Source organism: Camelus bactrianus, chromosome 10, assembly GCF_048773025.1.
Source record: "Camelus bactrianus isolate YW-2024 breed Bactrian camel chromosome 10, ASM4877302v1, whole genome shotgun sequence".
In the NCBI taxonomy this organism is placed as follows: Eukaryota; Metazoa; Chordata; class Mammalia; order Artiodactyla; family Camelidae; genus Camelus; species Camelus bactrianus.
In genome coordinates, this window is record NC_133548.1 from 13788799 (window position 1) to 13808633 (window position 19835).

The 19835-nt window shown below is 45.5% G+C and overlaps 1 protein-coding gene across 1 annotated transcript in view; it reads right to left on the reverse strand.

The window, feature by feature from the left end:
• The window catches only part of PTPRJ (protein tyrosine phosphatase receptor type J), a 153049-nt gene that overhangs the window by 36129 nt on the left and 97085 nt on the right, over nucleotides 1-19835 (reverse strand). The window contains exons 2-7 of the mRNA XM_074372004.1: nucleotides 12534-12552; nucleotides 11122-11286; nucleotides 8841-9044; nucleotides 6381-6614; nucleotides 5106-5318; nucleotides 802-1068 (exon numbers count right to left, since the gene is read on the reverse strand). Coding sequence (XP_074228105.1) covers nucleotides 802-1068; nucleotides 5106-5318; nucleotides 6381-6614; nucleotides 8841-9044; nucleotides 11122-11286; nucleotides 12534-12552 — 1102 coding nt within the window. The remainder of the gene's footprint in view (nucleotides 1-801; nucleotides 1069-5105; nucleotides 5319-6380; nucleotides 6615-8840; nucleotides 9045-11121; nucleotides 11287-12533; nucleotides 12553-19835) is intronic.

The window sequence follows — 19835 nt, forward strand, 5'->3', positions numbered from 1 at the left end:
TCCAGAGCCAGGCAGCCCCTGGGCTCAAGTCTCGGCTCTGCCACTTGCCAGCTCTGCGGTCCTGGGCAAACTGTTCAGCTGTGCTGGGCTGCAGTTTTCTCACCCTAGAACAGGGATCCTGACACCTCCCATGAAGGCCACTGGACACATGTCCAGCTCCTGGCACAGTGTGACACTGATACCATTACCCACTAAATTACTCTACTCCTGGGACACCATCATTGTGTTTTTTTTCAATTATTAGACCTTCCTTGGAACAGAAAGCTTTTCATTTACTGCCTATCATCTCATCTTCAAGGGACAGTTGGATGAGAAGGAAGAAAAGACGAGATGCAGCTATGGCTGCTTCATGAGAATGCCAGCCAGCATCCAAAGGACAAAGGGACATGAATATGCAGGTTCTTTATGTCTCTGTGGATCAATTTGCTCTCCACCTCCACCACACTAGAGTGGCCAGCAAAGCACAGGCTGTGACACTTACAAGGTATGACACCGGCTCTTGACACCCCTCTCCACCTGGGCTTCCTCATCCATAAAACTAGGCTGATGCCAACCTTGTCACAGATTTGAGGACATTAAATGAGACCACACAAGGAAAGCACGTCACACGATGCTGGGCATGTGGGCCGGGTCAAGCCATGATCACTGTTACTGTACCACACGTCTGAAGCAAGTAAGAGTCCCTGAGGACCCACATGCTGAGCTGTGCCCTCCTCGAGTGCAGGAACAGTCTATCTTGTATCTGGGCCTGGCGCACAGCAGGCAGGTAAGAAAGGTTAGCAAAGCAAGGAGCAGACTCACGGGTGTACACTTGGAGAAAGCCTGGAGTGCCCTCAGATCCGTCACTGAGCAAAGGCCACACAGTGATGTTGTATAAGGTGCTGGAGCTGAGTGCAGTGATGACAGCATGAGTTTCACTGACAGTGAGATTGAAGGAATCGGTCCTGCCAGCAACTTGTATCTTGTAGGAGTAGACAGAGGATGACTCATTATCACTGATCTTCCAGGTCAGGGTCAAGCTTGTGGCACTGATGTTCACGACTTGAAGGTCAAATACCCGGATAGACTCTGTGAAGACACAAGACAAGTTAACAACCACCAGAATGGCCAAGCTACAGAGAGAGAGAGAGAGAGAGAGAGAGAGAGAGAGAGAGAGAGAGAGAAGCTGTCATCACAGCACATCCTCTCATCTAAGAAACACTCTTAGTGATTCTTCCTTCCAACTCTACACCATTTAACCACAACCACAACATGCCCAAGTGCATGGGGGGAGCATCTTCAGTGAAGGAACAATCTGGCCAATTGCAACTCTTTGTTCTTCTTGTGAGTTGACTTCAAGATGTGACAGACTCCTCAGACAACAACATGGACCCTACTCATGTCCCCTACGGGCTGGATGACCCAGAAAGGCCGCAAGTACGTATCCATCTAAGAATGAACACTATACTCTACGTGACCAAATAAGGACCGCAGACTTCAGCACGAGGCAGGTCTTGGTTCCAAGGTCAGCTCTGCTTTAATAGCCAGGTGGACCTTAGGAAAATCACCAGGCTCAGTTTCCTCATCTCTAAAATCAGGGTAGCAAACCGAACTCAAGAAAAGGCAACACCAGAGTGCTAGGTCCTCCCATTTGCCCACCCCACCCTCCCAACCCACCCTCTGCCCCTCTCCTGCCTGCTCTGTGCCCCGGGAGGCTGACTCCTGCACACTGCATCACTGGGGCACAGGTGTGCAGAGACCCTGCCAGGTGGCCTGGGACCAGGCTCCACCACTGAATGATACGGGCAGGCGACTGGGCGGCTGGAAAAGAAAGCAATTGGAATCGTTCTCCCCTCTGCCTCCTGCTCTGTTGCCTGTTCTGGCATGACTGGCTCCTCCATTGCCCCGACCCTCACTGGGCTCCAGAAACACCATTCCCTTCCCCTTGCTCTTCAGCCTTGGAGGTTGATTTTCTACCACAACAAGTTTCAGGGGTCTCAACACCCTGTGATGGTTTCCTTAACTCCGTCCCACCTAACTAGTCACTTGACAAGTGCCTGATACCATATATGTGTGTGTGGTGTGTGTATACAATACAGAGAGGGTTATGGCAATAATAAAATTATGACAATATAATAATTACATGTATTATATAATGATTATTTATTACGTGCTAGGACAGCCAACACAAACCAGGCTCTGCTGTGTATCTATATGAACACAAGCCTAAGACACAATCACTATTACTTTGATTCCACTTAAATCACTTTAAAAAGCAGGGAACCCCAGGCACACACTAAGCCACGTGAACCGTATTAGCAAATCAGGCAAACAGAACCTCCTCTGGACGGCTCTGCCCTGGGGTGCAGGGCTTGGTGAGGCGCCAACAGGCTAGAGTTCAGCCCCCACTTACCCACCCCCCGCACAAGCATCCTGTGTGTAGGGCAGTCCCTCCACTGTCACTGGCACCCCTGGAGGGGCCCCTTCCTCTCCTCTCTCTTGCCCCTCCTCTCCCAGCCAATAATTGCCTCCAAGTAACCTACAGCATATCCCCCAGGTCCCCACAAAAGAGCGAAACATACATATAACATCTCTCTAGGAATTAAATCAACCCCTCTAGAATCATCAGAGTCCTTGAGACGTCACGGAGTCCCAGAGCCTCCCCACATTCATACCTCAGTGTCCATGATCTGCACTTTCACTCACAATGTTTCCTCAATGGACACGTCCCCCTCCTCCTCTCTATTTATCCAAATCCAACCCCTCCCCCCGCCACATCAAAGCCTCTCCTCCCTGCAGAGAGGCCTTCCTTTGGGATTTGAGGTTAAACTCATGCTCCAGTCTTCCAATGTCACAGCACTTACTGGGCTGCTACAGTGGACAGTGGCCATGTGTTACCTGTGCAGCACCCAACCTCCTTTTCCAAAAGGCATCTCAATCTCTCTTGCAGAGAGGAAGTACTGGCACCCATAGAGAAGCTGGGGGCCAGCGGCTCCCTTCACCAGCACAGCCATCCAGAAAGCTACATGGAGAAAAAGTATGTGGCACCCTCTCCACCTTAGAATCCTGAGGGAGTGTCACCAAGGTCCAGAGTGGTCCAGCCCTCCAGAGCATCCTGGATGCCAGTCTGTTTTCTGTCCTTGGTCCTCCAGCCCCCACCCTCTCTCCCTCCGTTCTATGGGTCTACAACAGCCTTTCAGAATAGATATATTTTTGGATAAAATAACCAAAGTCAGTCTATGTGGCCTGCAACCTAGCCCCCGGGGGCTACAAGTCTACAGCATTTCTTCCTGAACCCACAGAGCCTGACCATGTACTTCTCCAAGACTGTTTATCTCGGCTCCTCACCTATATTGAAATTCCCTGAGGGTAGGAACCATGTGTTTCTTAACCCCCTAATCAGCACCTCCGAAAAAGCTTCTAAATATTGGCCAATTTACAGAGTGGGAGTGCTGACAAATTACAGGTAGAAGGCAGCAACGTGCGTGTCAGCAAGTGTCACAGGAAGGTCAGAATGCCTTCCAAGTTCAGGCCAAAAAAGGAAACGTGTTTTCTTCTCTCAAGGGGAAAATACTTAACCACTATGGGCAAAATGAGTATCAATCAAGTTATAAGAGAAAGACAGTACACCAGTTTGTCTCACTGGCCAGTACGCAGAGATATGAAAGAAAGACATGAGGTAGCGCCCAGTGTCTGCACATGGTAGTGGCTCAATATGCTGTACTGACACATAGCCAACAGGCACGTGAAGAGATGCTCAATATCACTAATCATCAGAGAAATGCAAATCAAAACTACAGGTGACGCCTCACAGCATCATTAAAATGTCCACAAATGATAAATGCTGGAGAGGGTGTGAAGAAAAGGGAACCCTCTTTCACTGCTAGTGGGAATGTAGTTTGATGCAGCCATTATGGAAAACCACAGTCCCACTCCTGGGCATATATCCAGAGGGAACTCTAATTTAAAAGGATACATGTACCTCAATGTTCATAGCAGCACTATTTAAAATAGTCAAGGCATGGAAGCAACCTAAATGTCCATCGACAGATGAGTGGATAAAGAAAATGTATATATACACAATGGAATACTACTCAGCCATAAAAAAGAATAAAATAATGCCATTTGCAGCAATATGGATGAACCTGGAAACTGTCATTCTAAGTAAAGTAAGCCAGAAAGAGAAAGAAAAATACCATATGATGTCACTTATATGTGGAATCTTAAAAAAAAAAAAAAGTGGACACTAATGAACTCATCTACAAAAGAAACAGACTTACAGACATAGTAAATGATCTTATGGTTACTAGGGAAAGAGGCTGGAAAGGGATAAATTTGGGAGTTTGAGATTTCCAAATGTTAACCACTATATATAAAAATAGATTAAAAAAACAAATGTCTTCTGTATAGCAAAGGGAACTATATTCAATATCTTGTAATAACCTTTAATGAAAAAGAATTTGAAAACAAATATATGTATATACATACATGACTGGGACACTATCCTGTACACCAGAAATTGACACATTGTAACTGACTATACTTCAATTTTTTTTTTAAGTTTTAAAAAATTACAGAAATGAACTTATTTACAAAACAGAGACAGATTCACAGACATAGAAAACAAACTTATGGTTACCAGTGGGGAAAGGAGGTGGGGACGGATACGTTGGAAGTTCGAAATTTGCAGATATTAACTACTACATATAAAATAAACAACAAGGTCCTACTGTATAGCACAGGGAACAATACTCAACACCTTGTAATGGCCTATAATGAAAAAGAATATGAGAAGGAATATATATATACACACACATACAACTGAATCACTGCTGTACAGCAGAAATTAACACAGCATTGTAAATCGACTATATCTCAATTTTTAAAAATACGGTGTATTGAGCTCAATGAAAGAAAAGTCTTGGCCACAGAGTTAAGAAGAAACTCACTGGATCTGCTCTGTCCGAAATCCCTTCTGGAAAACTCCCTCTGACAACAAAACTACTTATGAAGCAAGAGATAACCCAGAACCAGAATCACAGAAAACAAACTTTGTGCTAAAAAACAAAAAAAAAAAAAAAAAAAAAAAACCTCTGGCTGAAGCCATTTTACACAATTCAACATACTTATTTTGAACTCTGTGGACTGGGGCTGTCCTTCGGTGCCGTCTTCTGCTTGAGGATAAACAGTGGCCTTGTACAGTGTGTCAGACTTTAACCCCAAAAGCTGGACTTGGGTCAGAGAAGGGTCAGAGGACTGGTCTGCAGATTCGGGTGGGTATTTGCACTGGGGAGTGAGGATCCTGGGTGGCTGGGACCGGCTGTCCGCGTTGCTGGCGTCTGTTTCAAACACAAAAGGCAAAGGTGTTACCTGCAACAGGAGCACGTCCGTGTCTTCTGCCAGCGCCACTGCCCTCCCCGCCGGAAGATGGCACGTCAGACAGCAGCCCCGGTCGGGACTCCACGAGTGTCCATTCCCTTCCCACCCCACACAGAGATGCGTGCTCCTGCAAGGGGCCTGATGTGGGGCAGGTATTCCGCCCTGTACTTTTATCCCAGGTAGCACTGCAGGTATCTGGGCTTCTCTCTCCAGCTCAGCTCTTTGCATCCCTCCCCAGCTTCTTTCGAGAAACCATTTTCTCCCACCCAACTCCAGACATGGGTTTCCCGGGGCAGCCACGTGACACACGCTGGGCTAATCAGAGTCCACCCAAGGAATTCTTTCCCGGGACCAGACCCCGGCTGAAGGCACGCAAAACAGACAGAACTGCTGAACTAGGAGGCAAACCGGTGAAAAGAAAGAAGCAGGGAGGAGAGACAAGAATCACCTCATCTCTTCAAGGCCTTGCTGCCCATGGGAGGGAAATACACATGAGCTTGTAAATTGCTCTTTTGTCTAAGCTATTTGAAGTTTGGTTTCGGTCACCTGCCATCAGGAATTCTCACAACTACTTTGGAGTTCTGTTTCCTTATGTGTAAAAGGGCGGTCCTTCTTCTCAATTCACAGGTTACCCCTGAAAATCCTATGAAGTCTGCAAATGACTACTCCACTGTCGATGCAGAAGACATCTGCTAGATTTGCCTGGGAAGCACCCCCTTTTCTCAGTGGACATGGTAAGTTCTGCCAATGGGCCTCCTTGTATTAACACAGCTGTTATCTGCGCTGCTGAAAGCTTAGAGAGCTAAAGGGGCCAGCTACTTTCCTGGATGCCAGAGTCCAAAGAGCTTCAACCCTCAATGTGCTGACCTGTAAAATAAGAACATTTCTCCCTCCTTCCTCATATACGTGTGGGGTCACGCTGAAATCTGGAGAAGACCTCTATAAATTCTAAAACACTATACAAATATAAGAAGTTACTAAAAGTCAAACCAGCAGATCAGAAGCCCGCTTCTGTAACTCACCTAAGCCATTTTCTGTAACCAGGGCATTTCTCTGTGTCTCATTTGATTCTGAAAAATACGGGGTGACCTCGTATTGACACCTTGGCTTCAGGTCTGTTATATTGACCAACTCCTGGCTTCCAACGTCTTCAAGGAGCATCCAGTAGGTGGCAATGATGTTATCATTCTCCCAGGTAAGAACAACTTGCGTCACATTCACGAAGGCAACACGAAGACCAAAAGTTTGACTCGGCTCTATTTTAAAAACACACAGTGGGCATTGATGGAATATGATATTTGTAGCCACATTTCATTAAGAATGACTGGGGACACTGATGTCTCAATGTGACCCACTAAAAATAATTCCTTTATACCAGAGTCCAGTGCCATTCCACCATCTCACAGCAGGAAGAAAACTTATCATTATACAGAAAAGAGGAAAAAAGAATAAACCTTAAAGCCAAAAATTTTTAGGCTGGGTACTATTCTCCAAAATGGTTAACTCCAACAGTGATTTTGATACTCTTCTCAATTGCCCCTTCAGACAGAAACATTTAACATTTGTTTCAGACTTCAGGAAGAAGGCGTCAAATAAAGTGGTCATTTGCTACATCTAAAGGTCTCAATTCAAGATAATACAAATAATGTTTCAGAGTACCAAGACATTTCAACCAAGACACTCATCCCTGTATTCCAACCCCACGGGGACTTATCAGAAGACTTTCAATCTCTACTATCGCCCCACTGCTCTTTCCATCACTTTATTTGGCTGCTTGTGACATAAACCAAATCATTTTAGCCACCACCTTCAGTCTTGAGAATAGCAGAATGACTTGCTCAAGAACGCCCACTACTGGTAGCATGGGGGAAAAACAAGAACCCAGGGCTCCAGCTTTAGGCAGACACAAGCACAAGCAGCATTGCAGACGGAGCCCCAACCCTTCTTGAGGTGGCTGAACTCAAAGACACTGGCCTGGATAACTCAGCTCTGAAGTGAGCTGATCCACACAACGATTCCATCCTTCAAGTTAAATGTATCTGTTGCAAAGATTTCTAAATCGGGTCACTCGTGTCTTTTTTAAGGAAATACAACACCAATAAATCAGCCAGCTCAATGGTCTGGGTGACTGTTAGGAGCATCACTGTATCACTGCGCTCTGGAATCAGGCTCCTGGGTTCCCACCATGTGATGCTCAGTAATTCCAGGAGCACAGAAGAAACTTAACTTCTCAGCACTGCAGTTTCCTCCACTGTAGACCTCGAGGTTACTGTGAGGATGCCCTGATGTAGGAAGGACAGCTAAGCACATAGTACATGCTCAGTGAATAGCAGCTGATAAACACAGCCCTGACATCGGGGGCTTGAAGTTGGACTGAGGATACCTGGCTCCTGGGCTGGGTGCTTTTGGCCACCTGTCCACCTCCTCTTTCCTGCAGTCACCAATTGTACATCATCTTGTCCCATCACCATTTCTAAATTCTGTCCTCTTCTTCCTCCTTAATTCTCATCTCTCTGCTCTCTCCTTCATTTCATCTCTTTCACAATATAATATAGCAAATCTTTACTGTGGGTTTTTTTTTCCTTGGAAACTGTGCTCTGAGGACCTCCAGGAGTTTTTTGAAGATACCTGTGATCTTCCCTCCCCAGTTCTTTTTTACTTACTGGGCTTCTGGGCAAGATTTTATTTAAAGAAATAGTTTCCTGGCTTAAAAAAAAAAGTTGAAAACCACTGGTTTAGTGTTGGCCTGCTTCGTGTGCAGAAGGCGCTGGGCCAGGCAGTCACTTCAAGCCGCGGGCTCAAGAGATCAGGTTTCCATGGCCGTGACCAGCCAATGAGACCACACTCCCAGATCAGAAAGCTAACACAGGACCTCTTTTTTAAATTTTATCTTTTTCTCAGCTTAAAAAGAGCTTCTCATCTCTTTTTTATATTTTTGGTTCTTTTTAGCTAAAAAAAAAAAAAGCTGTATTTGCAGCTGTAACAGGTGGCTCAAGATATTGACATCTAAGCTAAATAAAAATCTAAGCTTAATTGAATATCACTGGGCTCTTATTTCATTTGAAACACATACTCCTCTATAAAACTTTCATGCCCAAAAGAAGCTCCTGGGAATATAAACACAGCATTGACTTCCCTGGGGAGCCTAAAAGAAGCCTAGTAATTACCGACACCATCAAGACACACTTCTAACAGGGTCTCTCTTCCCAAGTCTTAGCAGAAAAGTATTAGCCAATACTAATAAAAGATTTTTAAAACCAAACAGTTAGAAGCAGTTAAAATATCCCAAAATACACAAGACCTTAATATTGAATGATCCTGCCACCTGAACATCTGGGCTTGAAACAACACAGAATCTTTCCTCCTCTTCCACAGTCAATGAAAACCAATCTCTTTGCAAAAGGTGAGTTGAACGCACAAGGCTCTAGGATACAGGATGAGAAGGATGGTTCACAATCGTCCCTGGGAGCTACTCATCTTACTTGTTGTGGCATTTCCTGAAGTCCCACTGACTATTTCCGGAGTTGAGTCTGTGCTGACACCACTTGTTTGATTTGAAAGACTTATCTGCCCATTTTCTGTCCCACTCTTGACTCCATGTGTGTAATCAGAAGCAGTTGCATCGTTTTTCCAGGTTGGGGTCACGTGGGTTGTACTGATGATAACAGCTTCCAGAGGACTGGATTCTATTTTAACATCATTTCCCAAAAAACAAAAAAGAAAGAAAGAAAAAAGTTATACTTCAGGGTGGGGAGGGCATAGCTCAAGTGGTAGAGTCCATGCTTAGCATGCACAAGGTCCTGGGTTCAATCCCCAGTACTTCCTCTGGGGGAAAAAAAAAAAAGTTATATTTCAAAAAGAAATATAAGACTAAGGACTGCTCTGTATGTTTCCTTTCCAGAAGTGAATTTTGCAATCCTAGAATTTCACTTCTCTTTATTTGCCTCCTGGACTCCCAACAAAATACACTTAAGATTCCCATATATACGTGTGTGCATGTGTTAGTGAAACAGAAGGCTGCAAAAAGGAGACAAAAACGATACAGGTTGGCCTTGTTAGCTACGACTTGAACTTGGAGTTAAATCTGTACAGAAAATGACACAAAAGAGACCTAAGATGGAAAAAGAGTCTGTCTCCTGAATCTCAGAAAACAGGGCAGGTTGAGAGGCATATATGGTGCAGAAGCAGGTGATCATTTTTTTTTTGACAAACCCTGATATCAGGAGGACACTCCACAACTCTCTGACATAAAGATGCTACAGGACAGAGTAGCATAAAGAGAGAAGGACTGGTCTCGGAATCCAGACCTGGACGTAAGGACCTGCTCCGCCCCCTAGCCATGTGACCCAGAATTTGTCCCTTAAAACCTCTCAGTCTCGGTTTCCTCTGTTGACAGCTCTAAGACACTACATTAAACACAAAGGATTACTATTAAGGCACCAGGATTTGGTAAACAAAGTCACTGGACTGGAACATTCGAAAACCTGGGCTCAGAGTCCAATCCTGCTAGGCATGAGTATGTGATTTACTAAAGGTCCTCCCGTCACGCTGAACCTCACTTGCATCATCTGTCAAATTGCACAAGTACAGGATTGTAACACCGCGGAAGCCGCTGCGGTTAGTAACAATAACTAGAACGTCAAAACGGACGCATCCCAATTGCATTCAGGATGGAGTGGTAACAACTAGAAACAGAAGAGTAATAAGCACAGGCAATAAGAGAGTCCTTCTCCTCAAGGACCTGGGGGTTGATTCCAGAAGATTAAAGGTGATGCAGATAACACCACTTCAGCACGCACCTGGCCTTCAGATGACAGCATGAAGAGTGTGCCTTACCTGGAACCTGGGAGATGCAAACATTTACCTAATCAATGAAGAAGGGCAGGAGAAGAAACCAGAGAAGGGAAAAGGGACCAGGCACAGAAGAATCTGGTGACCCACAATGCAATAAACTTCATGTCAGGAAGTCCCCCCGGACTTGAGCTTCCTCTTTATAAAGTGCCCAGTTCACAGCTTCAGAGGAGCATTTTGGGCAGCTTGTCACTGCAGTGCCATTTGCAATCAGTGATGATGATGGTGATGAAGATAAAGATAAAGCAAGGGCAGCATTAGCCCTGTTCTGGGTGCTGACCACGTGCTGTACACACATTTTCTCATTTATGCTTCACAATGACTTCATAAAGAAGGCTATGGCACCATTTTAAAGAAGGAGAAATGTGTTAACGACTCAATTTTGTTGGTTCATACAGGGATCCTGGGGAGGTTTTGCAAAAAGCAGATTCTTAACTTTCAACAGTTCAGAAAATAAAGTACACCTTAAAATACCTTTTTCAAATATGTTTGTGTATATACATGTACTATTTGGTAATAAAGAGGAAGAAACCGAGGTCTAAGAGGACCAATGACTTGCCCTCGGTCATGCAGTGAGAAACTGACAGACCCAGGAAGCAAACCTGAGTCTCTGATTCTCAGTCAATGCTCTGACCTGCCACACCATTGTAGTATTGCTCAAAGGACAGACAGAGAAGTGTCAGAGCAGCTCCCAGAGGAGCCAGGCTACCCCTCGAGCCAGGCAACAGGGCCAAGAATGGGGAGCAAAGCGATCCAAGAAGTAGTTGCTTTTTACTGTTGAAGCTGAGATACACTGTTCTTCAATACACCGCAAATACGAAGACACTGGCATTCTCTAAAACCCACCATCCCTTCCAAAAGAAAAGTCTCGCTCACTTGTCTGTACTTGTTGGCAGCAGGTACTAGAGTTACCTGAAAAGGTGAAATAAGGTTGCTTCCCAGAAGTCACTCCCAAAACTGAAGTGTTCCCATCACTGTCTGCCGGGGAAAACTGCTGAATCTGGCCACTCGAATTGGTTACACTTGTTACTGGAAAGTTTTCTTGTGCCTTGGTTGTAGACAACTCACAGTTGGAGCCTAGAACACAGGAAAGAAAAACAAAACATAAGCTAATAAAAGGACACCGCCTACCATACACTGGCCATTCAACAGACTTTTTTTTTTTTTACTATAATTATTAAAACGTATCATAGTTCCCTCATCAACCCCCTTCCCCACTTTACAATATCGCCTCTATGCATAGATGTTTTCTTCTTTTGCACCAGTGATTCAAGCCTGCAGAAGGATCCTAGCAGCTTATTTAACCAAAGTGATTAACAAGGAAGAAAAAGCAACTGGAGAATCCTCCCTATTGTTTGCACAGGCTTTGCATAATTACTGTTATTAACTGAGACTTTCTTTATTAGAAGGTTTCAGCAAGGTCTGCCCCCTTGCTATGGCACTGTGAGAGCATTCTAATTATTTCATCTCTATGGTTCACAGACCTTGAGATTTTACCAACCAGGAAAAAAAAAAAGTCCCCAAATTTTGAGAACAAACAAAAGCTACCAATTTTTATTTTTTCAAAGAGGTGCATTTTAAAAATTACCAAATACTATTAATTTTATTTCTTATAAAACAAATTATGATCAAAAAATTAGTAAGGACATAATCCCAGAATAAATGCTTCTGACTGAATATATTCAGGGTCATTAAAAACTCACTATACTATCCTTATTTTTCTCAATTTCCTATAGACCCAGGAGGACTTCAGTGGACTAGCCCTAGTTAGCAACTGGGACTCAGCCTTCCACATGGAAGCAAAATACACAGGAGGCTATGTCTGATTTGCCCGAGGTTATACAAACCCCGGACACTATTTTTTTTTTTAATGGAGGTACCGGGGATTGAACCCAGGACCTCGTGCATGCTAAGCACGCACTCTCCCACTGAGCTATACCCTCCCCCCACCTCCATACACCGTTTTAAAAATCATGGGGTAATACAGCACCCAAGAAAAGACTGATGTGATAACAGTACATGAAATACATATAAAGCATACTGCATTATGAAAACTAAGGGTTTTTTTTTTTAATCACCCATAGATATAAGCTAGGGAGAAAAAAAATCACAGAAAAAAAATTTTTTTATTTCCCAGGATTGCACAATTGATCAAATCTTTTCTTTCACTTGCCTCCGTGACACTCACCCCACATCTAAAGAAAAACTGGAAACTAATTAACAAATTAGCATTTTCTGTGATTTTTTCACATGGCTGTTAATGTCACTGTGTCCATCGGGGGGCAGTTGCGAACAACACAAGAGTAATGGGAAGTGGTACTTACAGTTACCTTCGCACACGATCTGCAACAGAAAAAGAAAACGGAAGTCAGCAGATTCATTCAGCCATGGCAAATGCAAATCAGAAATAAAGCAGTTGAGAATTTAATAACTGGGGCAGGCTGTTAAGTCCATTAAGCAAAGGGCCTGCTGGCCAGGGTTAGGGTGTGGGGCCACTGACTAGGGGAATTCAGTGTAACTGCGGGTCAGTTACAAACAATGGATTAACTCAGTTATATGGAGACTAAACGGCTGTTGGCTGCCTGGTGTTTTTTCCCACAGAAACACCCCACAAAAGCAACTCCCCAGGTCAGCACTCCTTCTTGTCCCTACATTGTGCATAAAGGCAGAAGGACACCAGAACAAGAGTTGAGATTCTCTGGGCCAGAAAGAAAGGAAAGTAGGACCATCACCACATCACCCCTTCCCCAGAGCCACTGCAGGTCAAGAAAGGAGGGTGTAAAACCAGACAGAAATCCACCAGGTTTGAAATTTTCATTGTGCAAAAATTCATCTTCTTCCTTCTACCAGTAGGTGGCAGTAAACTTTTTTTTTCCTAAATCATATGGCAAAGAGCTTCAAGAATAAATGTTTGAAACAGAAGGGACCTTAAAGATTCTTTAGTTGACAGTGTCTCAATCTGCCATCTTTAGATCCCTGGGAATCCTCACACAAATTTATTGTGATCCATAAATTATTTACCCATACTTGAAAAACCTAAAATAAGTCAAGATTGTTCATTCTGTTGCATAGTAAGGACACTTTTTGGTTAACAGGATGTTTCAGAGTATGGTTCTTGTGATGAGGGAAATTTTCAGAAGGGCTCTAGGGGAAAAAATGTCCTCCAGCCTCCCATCACACTTATAATGAGATGCAAACTTGACCACAGCCTACGTGGCCCCTCTGACCTCATCACCCCTCATGCCCTTTGAGACCTTGAAGCTGGTTCTCCCTTAGAGCCTTCATATAGTGGTTCCCTTCTCCAGAAGCAATCTGCTCCTAGACCTTCCCAGATCGTGGCCTGAAATGCCACCTCTTCAAGGAGTCCTTGTCCAACCAACCAATAGAAATAAGCCCCCTCACTCTCCATCACATCCCTGGTGTGTTTTCCCCTCCCCATTTACTTCAGTTATTGTCAGTCTCCTCCCACTAAACCGTAGCCTCCACTAGGATGGAAACCTCGTCTGTGCCTGTGCCTAGAGTACTGCGCACAGTAGGCACTCAATAAATGCCACTGAAGGAAAGAACGAGCCTCTCGTTCTAGAGAGGCAGCGATCCCGAAGACCCAGAGAAGGTTCCCCAGCAAAGGTACGGCCAAGGCCAAGGCCAAGACCGGTCAGGTCCAGGAGTCGAACAATCCAGCCCAGGATTCCCTCCCCTTATCCCGCCATTTGCACTTATCAAAGGGAAGCGACAAGGACAACGTTCATTCTCATCTCTTGAAGGGCAGAGAAGGAAGGGCCTGTTCCCTGTCCCAGCTCCCAGTGACCCAGGCACCGTACTCAAAGGAATCCGGTACTTCCCCCTCTCCACTCCCTGCAAGCCCAGTGGGGGCAGGGTAAGCCCTGTTCATTCTCCTTTCCCTCTCGCCCCCCACCGACTCTCAAACTTCCCATTCCCACCACCGCACTCAACCCTCAAGCCCTCCTCACCTCAGCCTAAACTTCCCCAGCTCATCTTCCTGCCTCCAGCCCCGGCCCTCAGCCTGCATCCACCTATTCCAGGATGGGTACACACCAGCTGGTGTCTCTCTGAAGCTCATCATGAAACAGTAGCCAGAGTGATAACCCACTGCATCGTATGGCTTCCCGTCTTTCCTGGCCTCACCCCCACTTCTTTTCCCTCATCTTGACCTCACTGGCCCAGACTTCCCAAATAAAGCATCAGCAGTTTAATCTTTGCCTCAGGACCCAGGGGACCTAAAGGACCCAGACTAAAACAAGGGACAAGGGAACCTAAGAGAAGTCTGCAAGGGGTCTCTTGGGGGAGAGCTTCTTCACTAATAAAAAGGAATTACATGGAAAGAAATCCCATCCTGCTTTGCTGGACTTCATCAGATCTGCCCATGGTGCCTGGAGCTGCTGCAGCCACTATGTGATAAGGAGGGGAGGAAACCTGCTGAGAATCGCTGATGAAAAGAGGGAAAACACCTGGATCCTTGCATGGCTAAATGAAGCAATCCTAGTCCCTTCCCACCTCCAGACTTCTTGTCTGGGGAGAGGCAATATGCCTTATTATTCAACTACTTTTGTTTGGACTGTCTAGTATCTGCAACCAAAAGAATACTATTTGACACAACAAAAGCAAAGCAAGGCGAATAATTTTCACATTAACCTTCATTGTTATAAAGAAAGTGAAGGGTCAGTGATCTGTCATCCAGAGTTACAGAGCTGGTCAGTGGGAGGTAAAGCCAGGAGGCAAGTCCAAGTCTGCTGGGCCCCCAGACTCTTCCACCGACCACAGTCAGGGAGAAAAAGTCCCTTGCAAACAGCACCCTCACAAGATACCTACCATGGGGTTCCTCATAAGTACTTTTTAAAAGAATACAATCAACAGAAAGTTCATCTTTCTCAAGTTAGCTCATTGCATAGCGGTGCCTGGGGGTGAAATGGGAGAAAATCAATTCCCACAGATCCCATCACTGAGCACCAAAGTTAAACTGCAGAAAAAGGAAGTTAGGGACAACTTTTCAGCAGTGACAGCTGAACATGGCAACAAGAATAACCTCAGCTCCTTCCCCTTCTAAGAGGACCCAAAAAGGCACTAGTGGCTGTTAATCAAGGATTCCACAGAAGCTGCCCTGCTTGCGAGTGCCCTTCTTCCACCACTGGTCCCTAACCCAGAGCTCCAAATCTGGGCAGGGTAAGAGGCGAGCATCCCACCGGCTCCATCTCATTCAGTCCCCACAACAGCTCTGTAAAGCAGGAATGATCATCTCCACTTTACAGATGAGGACACTGAGGCTCAGAGTACAGAACCTCCGGTCTCAGAGCTGAGGAATTTCCAGGCTAGTATGAACTTGCTCCAGGCACAGGAGGGAAAAGTGCTTCTGGGTAGAGAAAAACCAGCACTTTCCACTCTCTACTTCTCTCTGGGCAGAAATTAAACCAGACAAAGTATGCAGAGCCAAGCCCAGGGCCAGGGGCACATCAGGCTCCCAGCCTTCTCCCTCCTGGCTTCAGCAGACCCACCCGGCAATCAGAGGGTTCTGCACGAGCCCACCCTGTGGCTAGGACTCAGGCAACACCAGAAGTCACAGCTCCCGTACTGAATCAGGGGCAGTGTTTGCCTAAAAGACAGTGGGTGTCACAGCAGCACAACTGACGACAGCCAAAAGGTGGAAACAACTGAACTGTCCATCAGCAGATGGATGGATGAGCAAAATGCGCCGCACACGCACGACAGAATACGATTCAGCCATGAAAATGAAATTCTGGTGCACGCTACAATGTGGATGAACCTGGAAAACATTATGCTAAATAAAAGGCAAACACAGAAGTGTCTGTGTCTGTGGGCACACATAGTGTGCTTCCATTCACGTGAAATGTCCAGAATGGGGAAATCCATCAAAACAGAAAGCAGCCTGGCAGTTGCCAGGGGCGAGGAAAAGGGGGATGGGATTGTGATTGCTAACAGGTACTGCATTTTCTTTTGGGTAATGAAAATGTTTGGAACTAGACAGAGGTCATGGTTGCACAACATTGTGAATGCACCAAATGCCACTGAATGGTGTATTTTAACATGGTTAATTTTATCCTGTGTGAATTTTGTCTCAATTGAAAAAAAAATAAAGATAGTAGGTAAGTGGCTTTATCATCAAGTTCAGCCACTGGGAGGGAGGGGCGAAAGGAAGCTTCCTGAAGGAAGAGGTTGGGGTGGGTGGGCCGGGGTCTGCAGGGGCACACAGCACAGAGCTCACGTCCCATCAAGAGCCTGTGAATCCAGCAGGCACGGCCCAGCAGGGTGACTGAGAAGTTTAGGTTCAACTTCCTCTGACACTCGTGAGCTCTGGGACTTGGGGGTCTCGCCAAGCCATCCATTTCATCAGTCACAAAATGACAGAAGCACGGATGCAATACCGACCCTACGTCTGAGTTCTCCTGGGGCTCTGACAAAACAAGGTTCTATGCTCCCAGCCTCACAGCCTCCCTCCTGCCTCAGCTGGCGTGCTGCCCTTCCAGCCCAGGAGACACCCAGGCTCTGAGCCCCTTCGGGTCCATGCCTCTTCCCGCAGCAGGCTCTAGGCTAGATGCCAAAGACACCAAGGCACAAAAGGTGGTTCTGACTCACCGAGAGCTCGTGGGCAAGAGCAGCACAAAGGCAAAGACAGGGCAGAAAGGGAGCCAGAAGCCACCCGGTGAGGAGGCAGGGGGTGCCCAGGCACATGGTGAGTCTGGGGGACAGAGAAGGAGGGGCGTGGTGGCTTGAGAGCGATCTCATGCGGGAACTTAATGCTAGTTGGTTCTACTTGTTATAATGTTGACTGAGCCTTAACTATCAGCCAGTCACGGCACTACAGCTGTTACACTCATCATCTCCCTTAAGCCTGACAACCAGGACCCAGGAGGCAGCAACTGTGTTCATCCCCATTTTACAGATATAGAAACTAAGCCCTGGAAAAGTGAAGTTCCTGACCCAAATCTTCCAGCTAGTAAGTCTAAGATTCCAGCCCAAGTCTGCCTGACTCTGAAGCTCTTGACCTTAACCATTCCTGGGAGCACTAAGCTGCTTCACCCCTGGACAAATCTCATCTGAGACCACGGAACCCAAAGGCAATTGCAGGGCTGCTCGTCACAAGCCCCTGCTTGTCCTGGGCCTAGGGGACAGGTTCCATCAACCCATTTAAATTGACTGAATTAAGAAGGCTGGGCATTGTTCTCAAAAGGAGCAGAGTTTGAGGGTAAATTCACAGAACCTGGATTTTAGCAACTGACAAAGCTTAAGGTTTTCTATGCTACACGTTGGGTTTTCAGGGATGGGTAGTAAGTGACTGAATAACACAATGGGTAACAATAGACTATGCTTCTAAAACCAAGCCCACACACCATATGACAATAGTTATTTTTACCCACTGACGTAATTAACCAAAATGCGAACCACTTCAAGCAATTTTCAAAATCAAGTCGCATTTTATGGGATTTGCAACATGCACGGATTTCAATACTGAAAGGTCATCATTCTTCCTTCCATTTATCTCTCTTGTGAAAATTACCCAACAGCTCCCTATAAAATTGGTATAAAAAGGTAAATCATTAGTCATGAAAATGGCAGATAGGGTGGGCACTCCCTCGGAACCCAGAAGCCAGGCAATAAACACCTTTATGGGAAACTTCCCAGAAGGCAGATGTGGCATCATGGGGCAGCCTGAATACCTGGCATCCCTTTCCACCCTCAAGTCCATAGGCAGGAGATAGACAGACGAACAGGCAGCTTGGCAAGTGGTACCCACAGCACAGGTCATCAGGCAAAGATAAGAATATGTTGACTTTCCGCCTCATTTGCGGATATATGACCCTCTGAATGCAATGCTGTCATCAAAAGGACTGTGGAGAAGGGTCAATAAGATCCGTAATTTTGTGAACCCAAAAAGTCAGGTGAGGCTTTGAAGGAAGGAATGACCAGCTGGCTCACTCACCCCTTCCTCTAGCGGCAGTTGGAGCCATGATGAACATTTCCCTTCCAAATGCACAGAGGAAAAAAGTAACCAGAGGGGCTATTTTGGTGAGTCTCCGTGAACTCTATGGTGCAGGACTGAGGACGACCTTGGAAATCCCAGGCCAGAAGTTTCCATGGGTATTTTTAGTGGAACTTATTTTTTTTTCCAAAAAGAATACACTAAAGAGCTATATGTACAGAGTTCCCCATTTCACATATATCTACATATGTATAAAGTCTGTGTGTGTATACGTACACTCAGACAAAAGCCATTATATGTTTTTTGTTGTTGTTGTTATATATTTAAAGTTATAGATTTCCTTGTTCTTATTTCGGTTTTTTTTTTCTTTTTAGTTTTTCTTTTGTGGGGGAGGGGTAATTAGGTTTATTCATTTATTTTTAGAGGTACTGGGGGCTGGACCCAGGATCTCGTGCATGCTAAGCATGCGCTCTACCACTTGAGCTATACCCTCCCCCTACTTTGTTATTTCTTATTTTCAATATAATAGATGCATAACCAAATTAAGACACGGGTCTTAACCTGTATTCTCCAATGTATTAAAATTTGGTATAACACACATTTGGGCAAGCATTTTCATTACAATTTTAAACCCAGCCAAACTAGAAGGGGCAGTTGGTGGGGGGCATGTTTTTAATGAAACTCAAAGGAAACGTTTACGGAACCCCCGATGCACCTCGAGGAACACAGTTTGTAAACTAGGGATCTACCTACCCTTTGACTCTATGAAGGAAAAAAGTAAGTCCCAGAGTGGAGCAGCAACTCAGCCCAGATCACCCGGCCCTGAGACTAACGCACAAATCTGTGGGCTCCTTGGCAGCGTTCGTCTCCTCATCTTATGAGAAGATCAGGGTTGGCAGGACCCAGGCCCCTGTCTGAACCCTTTCTCCACATCATATGATAAATCTGGAGGTTCTAAATTGGAGTTCCACGGTCCAAATCTAGCCCACTGACATGTTTTGGTCTATCCACAGTGTTGGTTTTGTTGTTGTTTTCTTAACTCGCCTCCAATAGAACACTGTCCTATTTTCCCCGTTGTACTTTTTTCCAACTTTGAGACACTGTGACTTCATTATTTGGCCCATTCCATTTAGTTATGTTCCCATCTGTCTCTGACTTTCTGACCATTGACTGGAGTGCACCTTGCAAAATTCACAGGTTGCAATTATTGATTGTTTACTTTCTAAGTTTCTCTATCAGGAAAAGAGCTCTGGCCAGTGTCAGACATGAATAACATACACGATGAGGATCTAAAATGCACCACATTGCCTGCCCCTCAATCCACACTCATCCCCTGACCTGCTCCCCCATGTCACCACCACCCACCAAAAGGATCAAAAACAGGGTAAAGTGTTCTGATCTTTTAGTTGAAGACTTTGATTTTCTACTCCTGAATCTGAATAAAACCACTCCATAAATCCCACCAATTTCCTCTTGCACTGCCCATCCACTTTAGAGTTTGGATAAAAATAGCTAACAGACACCATTTACCAAGCGCCTGCTATGTCCAGGGCCAGCTCCTCATGAAATCCTCCTCTTTCCCACCGCCCACCGCCCAGCCAGGAGCATCCACAATCCATGCCTTCCTGGCTCCCCAGGCCCCCACAGCCCTCCCCCTTCCTCCCAGAGGAGG